Source organism: Leopardus geoffroyi, chromosome A1 (assembly GCF_018350155.1).
Source record: "Leopardus geoffroyi isolate Oge1 chromosome A1, O.geoffroyi_Oge1_pat1.0, whole genome shotgun sequence".
NCBI classification, from domain to species: Eukaryota; Metazoa; Chordata; class Mammalia; order Carnivora; family Felidae; genus Leopardus; species Leopardus geoffroyi.
In genome coordinates this window covers 51,322,300-51,340,761 of record NC_059326.1, presented here as the reverse complement: position 1 = coordinate 51,340,761, position 18,462 = coordinate 51,322,300, and the positions used below count along the sequence as shown (strand labels likewise).

The window sequence follows — 18,462 nt, the reverse complement described above, 5'->3', positions numbered from 1 at the left end:
GAGGAAGGTAATAGTTTTGAATGTGCTGGGTTTTGGATAACTCTGAAATATCCATGCAAAGATATGTAAAAGTAAGTTGGTTGTGCAAACTGAAGTGATTATAGTCTGACCTCAAGAAAAGAACTTGAGAGTAATTAGCACTGATTACTCATGATACCGTAGAAGTAAATGATATCTATCTTCCATGGTGAGTGAAGGGAGAAGTTCCAGGACAGGATCTGGATAAACACCAGTATTGATGATTCTCAAATTTTGGGGTACATTAGAATCATCTGGAACACTTATTTAAAAAGGAGATTTTCCAGTAATCTGAAGATTTAGATTCAGTAGGTCTAGAGAGAAGCTCAAGAATTTTCACATTAAACAAATATGCAGAGTGATTCAAATCAAAACCTACACTTTTGAGAAACATTGATTTACAAGACAGGTTAAAGGGGAAAAAAAGGAAAGAAAAAGAAAAAAAACCACATTGATAAGAATATTAGCCAAAGAGATAAGACATTAAGCTAGGGCCAGTGTATACTTTTGCCGCTTTTCCTACCACTTTCCTTATGTTAACTCATAATCCTCACAACAGCCCTATAAATTACTGTTTTTGTTCCCATTTACATGTGTGGAAACTGAAGCACAGCGAGAGATTTAGTAACTTGTTCAAGGTCACACAAATGGCAGTAAGTCCCAATCCACGTTTGATTTTCCTGACTTCTTCCCCCAACTACCTTATGGCATGTCTTGAAAGTAAAGAGCAGTTTGGGAAGAATTGACAGTGTTCTGCTGCAGAAGTGAAGTTTTGAAAAGGATCTAGCAACATTGAATTCATCAATGATCTCGGCAGAGCAGTTTTAGAGGCATGGTAGGTTTGTGAGTTTATAGATGCAGAGGAAGTGAAAGTAAAGACAAACAAGTATAGATCAGGTCTTTCAAGATGTTAGGTTATAAAAAGAAACAGAGGAAATAGAATTGAGTGAAGGCTTTAGAATTTGGTATGAATAGAGAAAGGCTTAGATGTTTTAATGCTGATGAGAAGACAGTCAAGAGGAAGGAAACCAGGAAGATAGTCGAAGAGAGATGAAAATAGGGTCTAGAGCTCCAGAGGAGGGGTGGGCCTTAATTAGGAGTATTGCCTCTTGCACCTTACCAGGAGAGGGAAGAGAAAGTAATTTATACAGATGCTAGTTAATTTGTAGGTTGTGTAACCAAAAGAATTATTTAAGATAGTAATTATATGTTGGAGATAGGAGTGATGAATGTTAGGGTCAGGATTTTGAAACAAAGAGGGAGAAATGAAATGGTCATTGTGGAGAATAAAAGAGAACTGATAAGGAAAGATTTATCGGCCATCCTTGAAGAATCAGATGAAACTAAAGATCATGTATGAACAATGCAGTGTGTGTCATATGAACATGGATAAGGTAATCAGTTGGATTGATTCTGCATTGAAGTTTTGTCAGGGAGCTCCACAAATGAATAGTGAGAGAAGGGAGTTGAGCAGATAGTGGTTACAGAAAGGACAGTGGAACCTAATTTGTTTGGAAAGGAAGATCCAGAGAGAAAGAGTTGGGGTGAGAAGGACTGGTAGTCTAAGAATAGATAAACTAAGGGTCACTGAGGCCGAAACTGTGAGCAGCCATTTTGTTTTGATTCAGAGAACAATTCTATGGAATCTCACAGGTCTATGACATTTGGTGTGAGAGGCTGAAGGAGAGTTGAAGTGAAGTTTGTTGAGGTTGAAGAAACAAGGGAGCTAAAAAGCTGGAGTCTTGGATGAGTTAGTTGTCCACTGACTTAAAGAATTCAAAGATAAACATTCTCATCCATTTTCCATTTTTATTTAAGGGATTTACTTTCTGGTCCCCTTACCTCCCAATCATTCCTTTAGTTTCCTGTGAAGATGATTCAGTTTGTGTAATTTATTTTGAAAGTCCAGTTACCAGAACCAGATTCAGTATTGCAAGACTGTTCTCAGTCGCCTAGGGTTAGAGCATTTATAGAAAATCATTCCCACACTGTCTTTTGGAGACAGCAGTGTGTGTTCCAAGAAAGAGATTTTCTTCTATCAGCCATTCACACACACTGTGTGCCACTCAATAGTCAGCCAAATATTGTGGAGGATGGAGAAATGAAATATGATCTGTTCTTTGATTATTAAATGTAATAGTGTGTATAGTAATACATAAATGTAAAGTGGTAGAGCAGAAAACGTTGTGCTGGGAATCTGGAACCCTGGATTTTCCTGTTGGACCTAACCATAAGGGCATATTTCTCATTTGTAACTTTGTAGTAAGTGAAAGCAGCTAGATCTTTTCTAAATCACACTATGAAAAGAGAAAGGGTGGGATGAAGGATGGAGATTTGTGACTGGTGTGGGTGTGCCTCTCTTTACTGTAAGTACAGTAGAAGTTACAAGTGAATGAACTGTTGCAGAACGTTACCTGAACCTTGAAAGATAACGGTTAATTTGGCAATGTTACAGGGGTACAAAAATACTGGGAATAATGTGACAAGTTTCAGGTACCTACAGCCCATTTTTGTCTTTGCATTTCACGATAATTTCTTCCAGACTTTTGTTTTTTTTTATTAAGAAACAGATTGTTCTACAGGTCCAGTTGCACCAATCTGTATATTATTGATTCATATCCCGTTTTGGTTATATCAGTTACAAATCCCCTTCTCCCGTTCTCTCATATTCTTGCCCTTTATTTATAGTGTGTGTTTCGGAGAAAGCTAAAATTTTAATATACTCAAAAGATAATATCTTTTTTTTTTTCCCTCTTAATTTGTTGATGGTTTGTTTGTTACATTCAGGTCTTTAACACACCTAGAATTTATTTTTGTAAATGATGTGATGCAGGTAATCGATTTTTTTCTTTTTCTTCTATATGGACAACCAGGTGTCTCAGCACCATTTATTGAATGTTTTATCACTATCTTAAGAATGTTTCTTTTTTTTTGTTTGTTTTTATTTTATTTTTGAAAGAGAGAGAGACAGAGAACAAGTGGGGGAGGGGCAGAGAGAGACACAGAATCTGAAGCAGGCTCCAGGCTTCCAGCTGTCAGCACAGAGCCCGACCCAGGGCTCAAACTCATGGGCCTCGAGATCATGACCTGAGGCCTAAATCAGATGCCCAGTGACTGAGCCACCCAGGCACCCCAAGAATGTTTCTAATGAAGGGAGCTTGTGATGGCTTAGTTGGTTAAGTGTCCAACTCTTGATTTCGGCTCAGCTCATAATCTCACAGTGGTGAGAGTGAGCCCTGTGTTGGGTTCTGGGCTGACAGTGCAAAGTCTGCTTGGGATTCTGTCTCCACCCCTCCCCCACATGCGCATGTGCATGTTCGTTCTCTCTCTCTCTCTCTCTCAAAATAAACTTTTTTTTTTAAAGAATATTTCTAATGAGTTATTGGTCTTGATGGATTTATTTACCTCCCTGGATTCTTACTGGTCTCTTTCTTAAAGGTTTATGAAAATTACTCATTTGAAGAACTGCGTTTTGCATCACCAACTCCTAAAAGGTAAGGATCATTTTTGTAACACATAGCCAAGATGTATATTGTCAACTGCTTGCAACTAAAATCATCCTGCATTCCAACTTTATTTTCCATAATAGATATTTTATATCGTTTTTAAATTTCCAGTAGATTTACCCCAGATTTTATAATGTGTAGATTTGCAAATAGAATGTATTTATCTCCAGTTATAATACTGCCAATATGGTAAATAATAGTAAGGTATTACAGAAAGAATAATTAGTATCTAAAAAGATATCTATTGGCTTGTTTAGAGTTGGTTAGTTTGTTTTTCCATTTTTTTTCTTCTCTCCTCACCTAATGAGTCACAGAGCAATTTCAGTGTATGTTGTAGTTGTATTTTCAGTTATGAGGTCTTAATTTTTCAGCCTCTGAGTAATTTTAACTCCATATTTAAGCAGATTTTTTGACTTGCTGTTTTATTTGCTTGTTAGAAGTACTTTTTAAAATGGATGCCTTGAAAGAATTATTAGATAGGTTGTACCATAAAACTTAGAAAAAGCTCCAAGGTGAACCTGAAAAAAATACTTATATGTTTCTATTATATCACATATCACATGACTTATAAGAAATTAACAGGTTACTGTGACTTTATTCTAATATGTATTAAAAATAGTTTTAATGCACAATCTAGAAAGTTTTCTATAAAAATAGCCAAGTTTTGAGAACATATCTTGGTCTAGAAAAAGGAAAGTAGCATTTTGTCTTTGGCTTAATTTTACTTACAAAATGTCCATATAGTGAAAGCAGGTGATTTTTATAAAATAAATATGAGCTGTATAGATTTACTGCATGTTAAATAAGAAAAAACTGGCCATTTGCCAATAAATAGGTTTTCATATACATTTGACATTTTAAACCTAACTAAAATAGTCTCCTGTCTAAGTCAATGAATTATTTATTCAGCAATATTGTTAAGCATCCACTTCGTGAAAGGCACTGATAACAGGCCCTGGGATACGTTTATGAACAAAATAGACAAGGTACTCGTTCTTATTACATTTATATTCCTGTGGAGAAACAAACTATAAATAAGTAAACAAAATAGGAATAATAAGTAAAGTTATTTGATGGAGAGTGATGGGGATGGGACAGGGCACCAGAAGTATTGGGTGACAGCAAAGGCCTATTTGAGGAGGTGGTTTTGATTGCAGAGCTGGATGGTAGTTGGCCATGTTAAGATTTGGAGGAAGTTCATTCTAGGTAGAGGAAATCGAGGGTGGACAGAGCTAAATGTGTTTGAGGAACAGAAGGAGAGTGGAGCAGGAGAATAGTGAGCAAGAAGAAAAATGGTTGAGGATGAGGTCAGAGAGCTAGGTGATGGCCTTGTTATATAGGGACTGGTAGGCTGTGTTATAAAGAGTTTCACTTTTCTTCTGTGTGGATTAATTTGGTGGGTTTTAAGCAGGAGAATGAGACACTGTGATTTATAGTTTTTAAAAGATCATTCTGGCTACTCTTTGGAGAATGAATTACAGGTGAGCAGGAGTGGGAACAGAGAGATGAGTTAGACACTGTTAGGTGGCTTGGACTAGGGGTGGGTGGGAGTTAGAAGTGGAAATGAAGAGTGGATGGATTTGGGATATACTTAGAAGATGAAACCAATAGCCTTGCTGTCAGAAAGGAAATAGGAAGTGAAAGAAAGAGAAGATCCAGAGTGATTATAGATTTCTTCAGCTTCAGCAGTAGTATAGAATATATAGCAGTATAGCAGTATGGGAGCTGTCCGACTTTGGTCTGCAGACCGTATTAGGCCTGTTTTTGTAAAGAAAGTTAGGTTAGAACATAGCCTTACTCATTAGCTTATATACTGTCTTTGGCTGCTTTTCATGCTACAGTGGTGGAGTTAAATAGTGTGCAAAGACTGTTTGGCACAATAGACTAAAATATTACAGAAAATGTTACTGATCTCTGGTATAGAGTATCATGATTTTTATGAAGACCAAAGAGTCCGAAATGAGCAGGTGTTTTTTTGTTCTCTTTTGTTGGGTGCTGTGCGAGTAAGAAATAAGAGTTCTTCTTTGGATATGTTAAAGTTGAGATGCCAAGATGCCTCTTGGTTCTCTAAGTGGAGATATTTCAGTTTGAAATTTGGAGGAGAAATAAAATTCAGAGTCATCTATATTGAGATGGTGTTTAAAGCTGAAGACTGGGGGCGCCTGGGTGGCTCAGTCGGTTAAGCGTCCGACTTCAGCTCAGGTCACGATCTCACGGTCCGGAAGTTCGAGCCCCGCGTGGGGCTCTGGGCTGATGGCTCAGAGCCTGGAGCCTGCTTCCGATTCTGTGTCTCCCTCTCTCTCTGCCCCTCCCCCGTTCATGCTCTGTCTCTCTCTGTCTCAAAAATAAATAAACGTTAAAAAAAAATTTTTTTTTTAAATAAAATAAAGCTGAGGACTGGATGAATGATCAACTAGAAAGATGCTATTGAAAGAAAAAAAGAACTAGACCCAAATCCTTGGACATTCCTTAAGTTAAAAGGTGGTCAGAAGTGAGAAAGCCAGCAAAACACTAAGAAACAGTGGCCAGTGAGGAGAATGTTGTGGAAGCAAAACAAATATATTTCAAGAAAGTAGATTTCAGCTGTCAAATGCTACTGAGAGATTGCCGAGGATAAAGAAACGACCATTAGATTTGGGGTCATTGATGACTGACATGAGCAGTTGCAATGAAGTGGTGGGAACAAAGGCCTAATCAGGATAAGTTGTGGGAGAGAATTGGAAATGAGGAAATGGAGAGGGTGATTGTAGACAGTTCTTTAGATGAGTTTGAAATAAATGGGAAAAGGGACATGAGACCTTATTAGATCCCATATATCAAGGGATGTTTAAGGTAGTGTTTAAGATGGAAGATTCTGAAGTTTGTATAGAAATGAGATGGAAATAGAAATGATTCAGGAAAGTGGGAGAAATTGATGATGAGTGAGAGAAAGGTAATTATAGCGTGGAAGTGTTGATGGAATGAGATTCACAGCAAAAATGAAGGGGTGGCTTCGAACAAGACCTAGGGCACTTCTTGCATTATAACAGGAGAGAAGATAGAGAAATAGAAAGTAGGTTTATTAATCTGAGAGCAACTTTGGAGTTGTATCTAACTGCTTCTGTTTCTCAGTGAAAAATGATAAGGTCATGATCATCTGAGAGGAAGGAAGAAGGGTGATGGAGGCTTGAGGAGAGAAAGAAAAAATGAAATTCAGTCATTTTGGAGGGTAGGGAAACATACAGGGCAATAGGATTGACATTCATCGTAAATAATACCATTAGAAATTACGTTAATGATGTCGTCAGCTGTTTAACCAAAAGTAAATTTTCCAATATCCATCTTATTTCTTTTCAGACCCAGTGAGAATATGCTGATCCGTGTCAATAACGATGGCACTTATTGTGCAAATTGGACTCCAGGGGCTATTGGACTCTACACTATTCATGTGACCATTGATGGCATTGAAATAGGTATTCTTTTTTTTTTTTTTTTTTTAAGTTATGGTTACTTACTGCAAACAACTAAACAGAATTGTCTTTCTTATTTTCTCCTTAACTTGTATTATAGATATGGACAGTTTTCATTACTTATTTGGGGCTTCATTTCCTCATTTACAATGAGTACTTAATTAGTACCTTCATAACATTTCAAAATTTTCTAATAATTTATAGTATCATTATAGCTCTCATGACTCCCCCCTCCATTCTCTAATGTGATTGGTCAGGTATGATCTTTATGATGCTAAATTTATAACCATGTGAATACCTCATCTCCCCCTCATGGTCTGTCTGTCTTCCTTTCCTGGCTTAGAGCAGAAACCATCTCATTCATCCTTGTATCTCCCAATCTAGTTCAGTGCCTGGCACACAGTGGCTGCTCAATAAATATTTATTGAATGGATGAATTTTCTTTATCCACCACTAACTTCGAAAAGTATATTGCTTTTCCTTTCAGCATTAATCATTTACTTTTCTTTATTTTTAAACTATTCATATAATAGGACAACAGCAAAACAAGAAAGCTCTAATAAATGTTTATCAATGTGAATTCCTTATAACACTCTTTCCTGATGTTTTTCAAGAAAAAGGGCTTCTGGGGCTCCTGGGTGGTTCAGTCTTTTAAGCCTCTGACTTCAGCTCAGGTCATGATCTCACAGTTTGTGAGTTCGAGCCCTGCATCAGGCTCCACGCTGGTAGTGTAGGGCCTGCTTGGGATTCTGTCTCCATCTCTGTCTCTCTCTGCCCCTACCCTACTTGCTCGCTCGCATGCACTCTCTCTCCCTTTCTCTCTCTCAGAATTAAATTAAAAAAAAAAAAAAAAGTAAAAGGGCTTCTATAATGAGGTAGATTTAGAAAACCTAAAACTCTCATCTTAGATATTCATACAGTTCACACATAATCCACATTAACAGGGATTCTAAAGTGCCCTGAAATTAACAATCTTGTCTAACTTTGTTTAACCCTTTTCCTGAGACCCTTTGCATGTAAGGAAGAGGGAGTCAAGGTAGAGATAAAAGCAATTACTGATTAACATTCCACCAAAATACCCTTGGGGAACTCTGGTTTAAGTAGTTTGTTTTTATAGTGAAGGTAAAGAGATACGTTATGTTGCTATAACTGTGTAGAATATATATTAATGTAACTATATGGAATCAGATATATCAAATTCACCTGTATTGTTCCAGAGACCTTTATCTTCAGTCTTTGCTGCACTCTCCTTTATTTCAACATATCCATAAAGCTTTTAGTTTGGCAAACTTTAGTTGATTCTAAGCAAAACATTGTTCTAGGTAAGACCATTCCTATTGAGGCTTAACAACTTACTGATGATTGCAAGATAGAATGGGCAAACAAAATCAGATGAAGTAGAATATAAGTAGTGACATGCGAGAGGTACAAATTACAAGAATTCAAAAGTGAAGGGAGTCAAGAGTGTCTTCATCTTCAGTAATGGTGGGGTGAAGAAAGCTGATGCACAGTAGATAAGAAAAATCCACTTATATTTGTTTTTTGAAATGAAACTGAAGAAAAAGATTCATATTTACTTAGCATCACCCATTTTCTTTCATACTTTACAAACTCAGCTCTCTCCCCAAGGTGACCAAACTCAGTAGACTGGGACTTGCTTGACCATAAGCAAGGGTAGATAATAATTCATTAGAATAACAGTGATATTAATAACTCGTATTTATCAAGCAGTTAATATTTTTCTAGCACCGGTTTATGCACACCTATGTGTGTGCATATTTTAAATTCTTTCATTCTTACAGTACCTCAGTGACAGAGGTGCTCTTCTCATTCTCGTTTTATAGATGAAAACAGGCACAGAAAGTCAGACAGTTAGCGGCAGATATGGGAACAACCAAGACAGTATAACATGAGAACCCCAGCTATTAACCACCATGCTGTGCCACCCGCTGGTCAGAATGGTGATTGGTATAGATGATGATTGGTACTGATGTTCTAATTTGATATGGTGATCTGGTGCAGTGATCTGATGTTGTAAGATAACACTTAATCTCACAAGAGTTTCTTCTTTTCTTTTTATTTTTTTCAGTATCATTTCATATGTTCCAGATAAAGAATAGGAACCCTTTGTCTTTTCCCTGAACTTCTGAGAGACTCATTTGGAATGTTAAGGCCCCTTTTCAAATATTTCCTTTTTTTTTAAGTTTTATTTAAAGTTTTTAAGTTTTATTAACTAACACAGTATAATTTAGTTTCAGGTGGACTTATCTAGACAACATGCGGTGTTCATCACAAGTGCACTCCTTAATCCCCATCACCTGTTTAACCCATCCTACCCACGTCCCCTCTGAAAAACATCAGTTTGTTCTCTATAGTTAGAATCTGTTTCTTGGGCTGCCTCTCTCTCTCTTTTTACACTTTGCTCATTTGTCTCACATAAGAGTGAAATCATATGGTATTTGTCTTTGACTTATTTTACTTCCGTAATACTCTCTAGCTCCATCCATGCTGTTGCATATGGCAAGATTTCATTCTGTTTTAGAGCTGAGTAATACTCCATTGTATATGTATGTATGTATGTGTATACACATATACCACGTCTTCTTTATCCATTCATCAATCGATGGACACTGGGCCCATTTCCATAATTTGGCTATTGTAGATAATGCTGCTGTAAACATTGAGGTGCCTATATCCCTGTGAATTAGAATTTTTTTTATTCTTTGGTTAAATACCTAGTAGTACAATTGTTGGATCGTAGGATAGTTCTATTTTTAACTTTTTGAAGCAGTTCCATACTTTCCTCCAGCCTAGCTGCACCAGTTTGCACTCCCACCAACAGTGTAAGACAGTTCTCTTTCTCCACATCCTCACCAACACCTGTTTTTGTGTTGTTGATTTTTTTTAAGTTTTTATTTGAATTCCAGTTAGTTAACATACAGTGTAATACTAGTTTCAGGTGTACAGTATGGTGATTGAGCACTTCCATACGGCACCCAGTGCTCATCACAACAGGTGCATTCCTTAGTCCCCATCACATATTTAACCAATACTCCTACCCACCTCCCCTCTGGTAACCATCAGTATGATCTTTATAGTTAAGAGTGTTTCTTAGCTTTTGTTTTTTTTTTTTACCTTTTAAATATCAATCACCTTAAAAAGACAGTATTTTGATACTTATTTTATTTGTTTGAAATTGTCTGTTGGGGGCGCCTGGGTGGCTCAATCAGTTGAGCGTCCGACTCTTGATTTCATCTCAGTTATGATCTCATGGTTTTTAAGATCAGTTCTTGAGATGAAGCCCCTCATCAGGTTCTGTGTTGATGGTATGGAGCCTGCTTGAGATTCTCTCCCTCTCTCTCTGCCTCTCCTCTGTTTTCTCTCTCTCTCTCTCTCTCTCTCTCTCTGTCTCAAAATAAATAAACTTAAATAAAAATAGTCTGGGGGCACCTGGGTGGCTCAGTCAGTTGAGTGTCTGACTTCAGCTCAGGTCATGATCTCATGGTCTGTGGGTTCGAGCCCCACATTGGGCTCCGTGCTGACAGCTGACAACCTGGAGCCTGCTTCAGATTCTGTGTCTCCCTTTCTCTCTGCCTTCCCTGCTTGTGCTCTCTCTCTCTCTCTCTCTCTCTCAATAAGAATAAATAAATAAGCTTAAAAAATTATAAAAACATCGTTTGTGAATGTACACAAGGTTAGGTTTAAGGATCCTCTCTCCCTTGTATTCACAAATGTTACAATTATCTTTCTATTCTTACAGATGCTGGCCTAGAAGTTAAAGTAAAAGACCCCCCAAAAGGAATGATACCACCAGGAACTCAGCTGGTCAAACCAAAGACTGAACCTCAACCAAATAAGGTTAGGATAGAATAAAATTAGAACCTGAATCGATTAGAGAGTGATTTACTAATTTTCTTCATTGATGCTTCAAGGTGGTCATCAAACATCTAATATTTTAGTTGACTTCAGTTTTTGAATATTAAATGTCCCTAAATAAATTTGAAGAGTATTTTGTGATAATTCTAATCATTTCTAAATTATAGGACCTGTACTTTAGGCTTCTTTGTATAATGCCATAGTAATTTATAGGCCTTGTGTACTTTCTGTTATTGACAGTATACGATTAACAAAAAGTTTACTGAAATTAAGTGCATAAAGTTTATAAGGAAAGTATCCTATACTGTTAAAAGAAAAAAATAATTTCCTAACATCTAAAAAAGTAAATATAGGGATTGGGGTAAACTCCTTATTAAAAAGGTAACACTAGGAATAGAATTTGTATCATACCTTTCTAAAAGGAAAACTATGGCTCTTTTCTCTTTTTTATCATATGTCTTCAAAGTTTAGAAAGGAAATTATAAATATGTACGTTTTAATACTTCTAAAATTCTTTCATTATAAATAAGCCAGTGTTAACTTGCACAGAGAAAGCAACTACAAATAATTTTGGAAACTTTCTCTGAATTATAATACTTTCAAACCTGTTTAATTTTCTTAGTACTTGTAAGATCTCTGTTCTATGATTTTCTATCTCAAATGTCTGTCTTTGCCTTTCCCAGGTTCGAAAATTTGTGGCCAAGGACAGTGCAGGACTCCGTATCCGTAGCCACCCTTCCCTTCAGAGTGAGCAGATAGGCATAGTAAAAGTCAATGGAACTATCACTTTCATTGATGAGGTAATTTGTAAAGAAACACTTGGTAATACATTTTGAACAGAAAGTTTGTGCATTGTTTGTATAATAATATTACTAAATTTTCTGTTAGTATGTTTTAATTGGTTTGGATAGCATTTGGAAAGTTGTTTTGCAGATGCGTTGAGTTTCAAACATTTTATTTTTCTTTATCAACAAAAAAGTAACTAAAACTATATTTTTAACATGAAAGAAGCTCAGTTAACAAGTAGAACCTGTACAAGTAGTCACTGAAAATGGGTACAGTTTTTCTTAAATATTTTTTTTTTTTTTTTTTTCAACGTTTATTTATTTTTGGGACAGAGAGAGACAGAGCATGAACGGGGGAGGGGCAGAGAGAGAGGGAGACACAGAATCGGAAACAGGCTCCAGGCTCTGAGGCATCAGCCCAGAGCCCGACGCGGGGCTTGAACTCACGGACCGCGAGATCGTGACCTGGCTGAAGTCGGACGCTTAACCGACTGCGCCACCCAGGCGCCCCAGTTTTTCTTAAATATTTTAAGTGTTGTTTTTAAATGTGTTCATCGTATTGCTTTAACTTTGGACAGCATATTTTTCTAGTAATACAACCAAGAAACTTTCGATTATTAAATCATAAATTGAGGGGAGAAAAGAAGTTATGTTCTTTAGAGAGACAAACATTTTATTTTTAAACCATCTTAAAGTGTGATTTCTTTGCGCTTTTACTCATAAGGGATATTGTTTTTACTGTCTCACCATGTGAATTACCACATTGCTTGGCATTCTTTGCTGCTTTTTCCTTGAAGTTTCTCTTTTACTTACCGCCTGCAAAAACTAGATGTTTAATCTTCATGTCCACTATTATTTGCCTGCTTTGTAGCCCTGTAGCCCCTGCAAGCCTACTAGGACTTACAGGTGGGCATGGCTTGTTGTTGCTTATGTCTTGTAGATCCATAATGATGATGGTGTGTGGCTGAGACTGAATGATGAGACAATAAAGAAGTATGTTCCTAACATGAATGGTTACACTGAAGCCTGGTGCCTGTCCTTTAATCAACACCTTGGCAAGAGTCTTCTGGTCCCTGTTGACGTAAGTAAAAGGTGGTTTTAAAAAGCATAATAGGTACACTCTGTCCTCATTACAGGGCTTTCTTTAATTAAGGCTTTTCAGTTCTGAGGTAAACCACAACTAAATAACTTTTGCTTTGTTAGTGCTTGAATTCATAAGAGCTTCTGTGTAATGAAGGTGGAGTTTGGCAAAGCTAAGCACTGGTACTTATTATGGTCACAGGCAGGAAGTAGTAAATTAAAACTAGGCCTTTGGAATTCCTTTCAAAGATGTAGGGAATGAGAGTAGTTGTCTGTTATTCACACTGCTGTTTTCAATGAATTCTAAACTAAAAGTTGTGAACTCAGTATTACTATACATTCAAAAAGATGTATAACATTTCTGTTGTATGTTGGCATTTTGTAGTTAGTTCCCTGTGTTTGTCTAAGTTTGACTCTTTTCTTTCTTGGCGTATAATACTATTGTGTAAAAATGAAGAGGAGTTTTAGTCTCTTAGTGGTGTTACAGTGTTCCAACTAGAACTAAAAGCTAAATCCTAATGTCAGAGAATTTATTGAACCTCTGACAAATGCAGTACAGTACGTAGCTAGCACCAGTGTCCGAAAATTGCCATAAACTCATAGCTCTGTTTATAATTAAACAGAAATATATGATTTTTCTTCCTTTTCATCACTATCAAATGTATGTACTCCTTACGACACTGTTCATAAATAGCGCTGGTAAAATTTTATTTAAAAAAAAAACCTTAGTATTTTAAACAGTTGAATTTCTTAAAAATCAGCAGCATATAAAGGTAGCTTATTATATCAAATCATTCAATATATTGTTTGTTTTCCTCTTTGATAGTCCAGAGTAATGTGCTCTTTCCAAAGGGGCAATTATAGAAGATGATTCTTTGAGGAAAAATATAATTGAACTTCTATTTCTATTTGTTGATCTCGTACTTTATATTATTTTATATATGTTTTATAATAGTACAGTGAGGAGAGATATATTTCTGTGTATGTTTTACTAATAATATGTGATAAAATTTAGAGAGTGTTGGAGTACTGTTTTACTAAGGTTAAGCTAAGCAATGACAAATACATAATTAAAATACAAACTTTTGAATAAATAAACCAGATCTTTAATTTTCCTCAGATTTGCATCTACAGTTAAAAATGAAAAGGATTTTGGCTGCCTGACTGGCTTAGTCAATAAAGCATGCAATTCTCAATCTCACTTGTGAGTTTGACCTCCATGTTGGGTGTAGAGATCACTTGAAAATATAATCTTTAAAAAAAAAAAAAGTGAAAAGAATTTTGACCCGCTGGAAGAAGGACTTAGTATGGAAGAGAAATAATTCTTTATCATGTGACCGAAAAGGTAGCCTTAAATGGCTTGAAACCACTATTGTAACCAAATATTCCTCAGGATTATGAAATTTATATTTTAAATGAGATAACATAATAACCATTTTGTTGTTTTATTGACAGTTTATGTTTAAAATTTTGATTAGTCTAGATTTTGTGTATTTTCAATCCCTGATAAGGCATTATATTAAAGTATATTATCTTTACTACCTCCCCCCACTCCAAAATTTTCTTCTTAATTCCTTTGTTCATTTGAGGAGATGCTTTTGGAAGAGAAAGATATTCACACAGATGAAGCAAGACACTAAACAAAGGTAGAAAGGAGGAGCAAGAAATGCCGTGTGTTGAAGTTTTAAATCCCATGGTTTCATTTTGGAACAGTGGTGTTCTGTTATTTGATGCTTCTAAATCCCATTCAAGAGACTATTTATTGTTGAGGTCCGAGAGAGAAGGGCAGTAACAAAGGTGAGAAAGAAAGCTAAATGGATGAACCATACAAATACTTCCTGATGGGTTTTCACTGGAATGTGAAAGAGGTGACTTATTTGAAAAAATCTAGAGACAGAATAGTGAAGATCATAAAATGAAATGACTTGTGGTATTTTCTAGCCTTTTTTTATGCTGAAGAATGTCATGAGTTCTATTTTAATGTAAATATCAGAAAGCCTGGTATCATTGATAAGGCTGAGGTTTTCTAGTTCCTTTATTTTAAGGATGGTGGTGATTTGAAATCCTTATAAATTAAAAGAAAGATGCCAGTAAAAAGGGGTAAATACAGATGTAGATAAGACATTTGAAGACCAAAAAGGAGGAGAAAATGGAATTAAGGGCTCATTTGGAGAGTTGTTTTGTGAGGGAGGGGAGGGCATATGTATGGCAGTAGGTAAGTTTTTAGGGATGGAGGGGGAAAGGGAAGAGGTTGAAGAAGAGCATGATTTTTATAAAATAGAAGAGAGGAAAGGCATCAGTTGAGATTGAAACAAATGAGTTAAGTTAGAGGGTTTAGAAATGCAGTCAAGGTTTAGAATAGCCTTTAAGAGAAACTGATGGATCTGAAGAGAAACTACTTGTTTTGGATTAGTGGTCCCTAAGGACCCAGAGAGACCACTGGATGTATCCATTCTGGATGCCCTTCCTCACCCATAGCCCTAAGCGTCCAGAATCAAAAGTGCCAAGAAATTAGATTATAGCACCGGCTGGAATTTTGGGCTGCTGTTACAGAAAAAGAGGGACAAGATTTCAGATGCTGATAAAAGAGGCCTTGAGATCACCAACCATGGAATCCAGCCTCCGTTAGAAACGTGAAAGGACAAGTGGAGGTCCAAGGAACTTGGAGGCAGAATAAAATCCTGGAACAATGTAGGAGTGCAGTCTACCTAAAGAACTAGAAGGATAGGCAGTTTGTGTGATAAAGTAGAATATTTGAACTTGATTTCATAGAGCGTTTTACTGAATGATATGGCCTGTTAACGTGGCCATGAGCAGGTAGCTGAAGTAGAGTGGAAGTGACAGTCATTCTAACTGCCTCAGGCTAAGAACTAAAAGTCTCAACAATTGGGCCATCATCCACATCAAACCAAAGACACAGATGATGGCAACACCGTGACTGGCAAGATTAAAGATGAAAGCGAATTTGTTTACCATTGGGGGAGGGGTCCTCTTAGATACAATACAAAGTCAGGGGACAAATGGCAATAGTTTCATGCTGGTTCCTAGAGAAGCATAGAGTAGTTTTAGTATAAAAATACTAGAACAGGTAGATGACAGAGGGTTTATATTTTATGTGGTCACCAAAAATGATAGAGGGGATAAAACTAACAGGCCTAGGGCTCCAAACAGACCTGGTATAAAGTTGCTTCAGTGCAGGTGTTAGATGAGGACTCACACAGTCAGCCTGGCATTGGTGAGAACAGGCTCATTTTTCAAGGTTTTGTCTGTAGGGACCGGGGAGGGCCCCTAACATAAGGAATATGTTACTCCGCAGGGCCAAACATTGATAGGGGATGGAAGGAATAAGGATTCTATCTCACCTTCTCAGGGAACAAATAAGCTAAATAAATGTACCTTTCTACCTCTTCATTTGCATCTCTTACTACATTTACTACTGGAAAAAAACACATTCACTTTCCACCCACTCTCCCTTTCTCCTTGAGTCAATTTATGAATAAATCAACTATAATTATGGCTAATAATTGTAAAACAGTCCTCAGTAAAGAGAGACAGAGAATGCAGAGAGATAAAAAATAATATTAGAAATAACCAAGGATGGATGCCACTAACTTAAAAAGATACAAAAATACCAAAAAGTTGCCTTCTGCAGTCTTTACATCTACCTCTTCAACCTTTTCTAGTTAAAATAATTTTGCATTCACATCAATGTGTGTACCTTATCTGAATCTTGACTCAAACTGTTGGGGATGGTGGGGGTGAGGATTAGAAATTTGAACACTGAGTAAATACTTGATGAACTATTTAAAAAATCACCATAAGTAACCCTATTTAGAATAAGCTTTAGGGGCGCCTGGGTGGCTCAGTCAGTTAAGTGTTTGACTTTGGCTCAGGTCATGATCTTGCGGTTTGTGGGTTCGAGCCCTGTGTCGGGCTCTGTACTCGTGTTGTCATTGCGGACAGGTACTGTAGCTAACTGTTAGCCTGCCTAACAATACTTCATTACTTTGCTAAGAATTGATGGTAACCCTCACTTGGTACAAATGTGACTTTCACTCTGTTTTAGCACTTTAGTAATGCTCTAGTTCAGATAAATAGCATTGACTTTTCATATTATATATAACTATGTATTTTTTAAAATATTTTTGATCAGTGGTAAGATCAGGGATAAATATGAAGAATGCAGACCCTTTTTTGTGAGGTGCTGGTGTTCTGTTAGAACTTTGTGCTCGTAAAAAAAATGAAGGAGAAGAAGAAGAGCACTGTGCCCTTTTTAGAACACACTGTCCAATTTTACATCTTGGAGTCTTTATGTTGTTTCATTTGTCTAGGATGCTTTCCCTCCCTATTTTTTTCCTATCTTTTTTACTAAATTTTCCTAGTTGACCGAGCTCAAAAATTTCTGTTGACATTTGTCTTCTCTGTACTTCCCAGTAATGCTGTATTTACTAATTTATTGGTTGTTCATTTAAGGACTATTGAGCCCTTATTAACGTACCAAATACTAAGATGGGAAGTAAGCATTGAGTGAAGAGGGGGAGGGAAGGGATATGAAATCAATAAGATGAGAGTGCAGTTCTTGCTCTTGGAGAACTCATTGTATAATATGGCAGACATGCCACATTCAAATAATTAAGTTGCATTGTAATAAGTTACAGAATGACTTCACCTAGGTGATATGTGAGGAGGGAAAAAGTCTTGAAGAAAGGTTGTCAGGGAAAAGTGACAAAGAATCAAATGTCCAAAGTTATGGAGGCCTGCTGTGTTTGGGAACTGAAAACTAGTTGATAAGGGCTGACAAAGCAAAAGATTGGGGGTAGGAATCACATAAGTACTGGGGAAATTAGGTTTCCCTCTCTTTTCTCAGGTCCAAGTAGAAGAGCTCTACTTCTTACCCATAATGTTTAGTTTGTTTTTCTTCCCTTCAGCCCATTTGCATTTGTATACCTTTTACTTCTCTTGTTAAGCTCCTTAAGGTTAAGGACTCATTAAGAATCCCTTCTTACTCATATTCTTTTCTTCCAAAATGTTAAATATTATATTTTGCGCACGGTAGGCTTTCAACTTTGTTGAATACTACATTTTAATGCTTGGCATTTGGTATGATGTACTGTTCAGAATAATTCCTATCACCTATATGCTGCTTCTTCTCATTTACTTTTCTCTCATTTAATTTTGTTGTGACCTGTGATGTCATGTATTTTATCATTCTTATTTTTCTAGTGTCAACAGATAGCTACTCTCTCAAAATCACAAGTAGAAAGTAATAGATAAGGAGACATATGGTCACAAAAGGACAAAGTAAATACAGCTATAAAAATCATACCACTTTAGTAGAACTCCCAAATTAAGTAAATGTGAATATTCATAACCTTAATGGTTGAATGAGGATGAGTACCGTGATACATGTTGAAGGTGACGTAGGTCAGTCTGAGAAGACAGAAGGCATAAAATGTTGATTTTTAAATTAAAATTCTAAAGATCTGGAAGCTACAGAATGTAAGCTAATAGAATGTTTCATACATTGGGGAAAATATGCCCGGAATAGACCTTACATTTTTGGGGGAAAACAAGTTTAGTTCTAGGATAGGAGATATTAGTGATTTAAAACTTCTAGGCCCAATTCTTTGGATACTTTGTCAAAAATGAGGTCTTCCAACATTGTGAAGGTTGAGTGGTAGAGTGTATATCAAGGAGAGTAAATGATACTTGGATGGAAGTATTCTAAGATATCTTTATAATGACTAT

General features: G+C 36.5%; 1 protein-coding gene across 22 annotated transcripts in view; it reads left to right on the top strand.

Moving 5' to 3' along the window:
- The window catches only part of MYCBP2 (MYC binding protein 2), a 283,279-nt gene that overhangs the window by 188,511 nt on the left and 76,306 nt on the right, over positions 1 to 18,462 (top strand). For all 22 annotated transcript variants that reach the window (XM_045479572.1, XM_045479625.1, XM_045479647.1 and 19 more), the window contains 5 exons: positions 3,457 to 3,512; positions 6,861 to 6,976; positions 10,734 to 10,831; positions 11,533 to 11,649; positions 12,575 to 12,715. In XM_045479572.1, the coding sequence (XP_045335528.1) occupies positions 3,457 to 3,512; positions 6,861 to 6,976; positions 10,734 to 10,831; positions 11,533 to 11,649; positions 12,575 to 12,715 (528 nt within the window). The remainder of the gene's footprint in view (positions 1 to 3,456; positions 3,513 to 6,860; positions 6,977 to 10,733; positions 10,832 to 11,532; positions 11,650 to 12,574; positions 12,716 to 18,462) is intronic.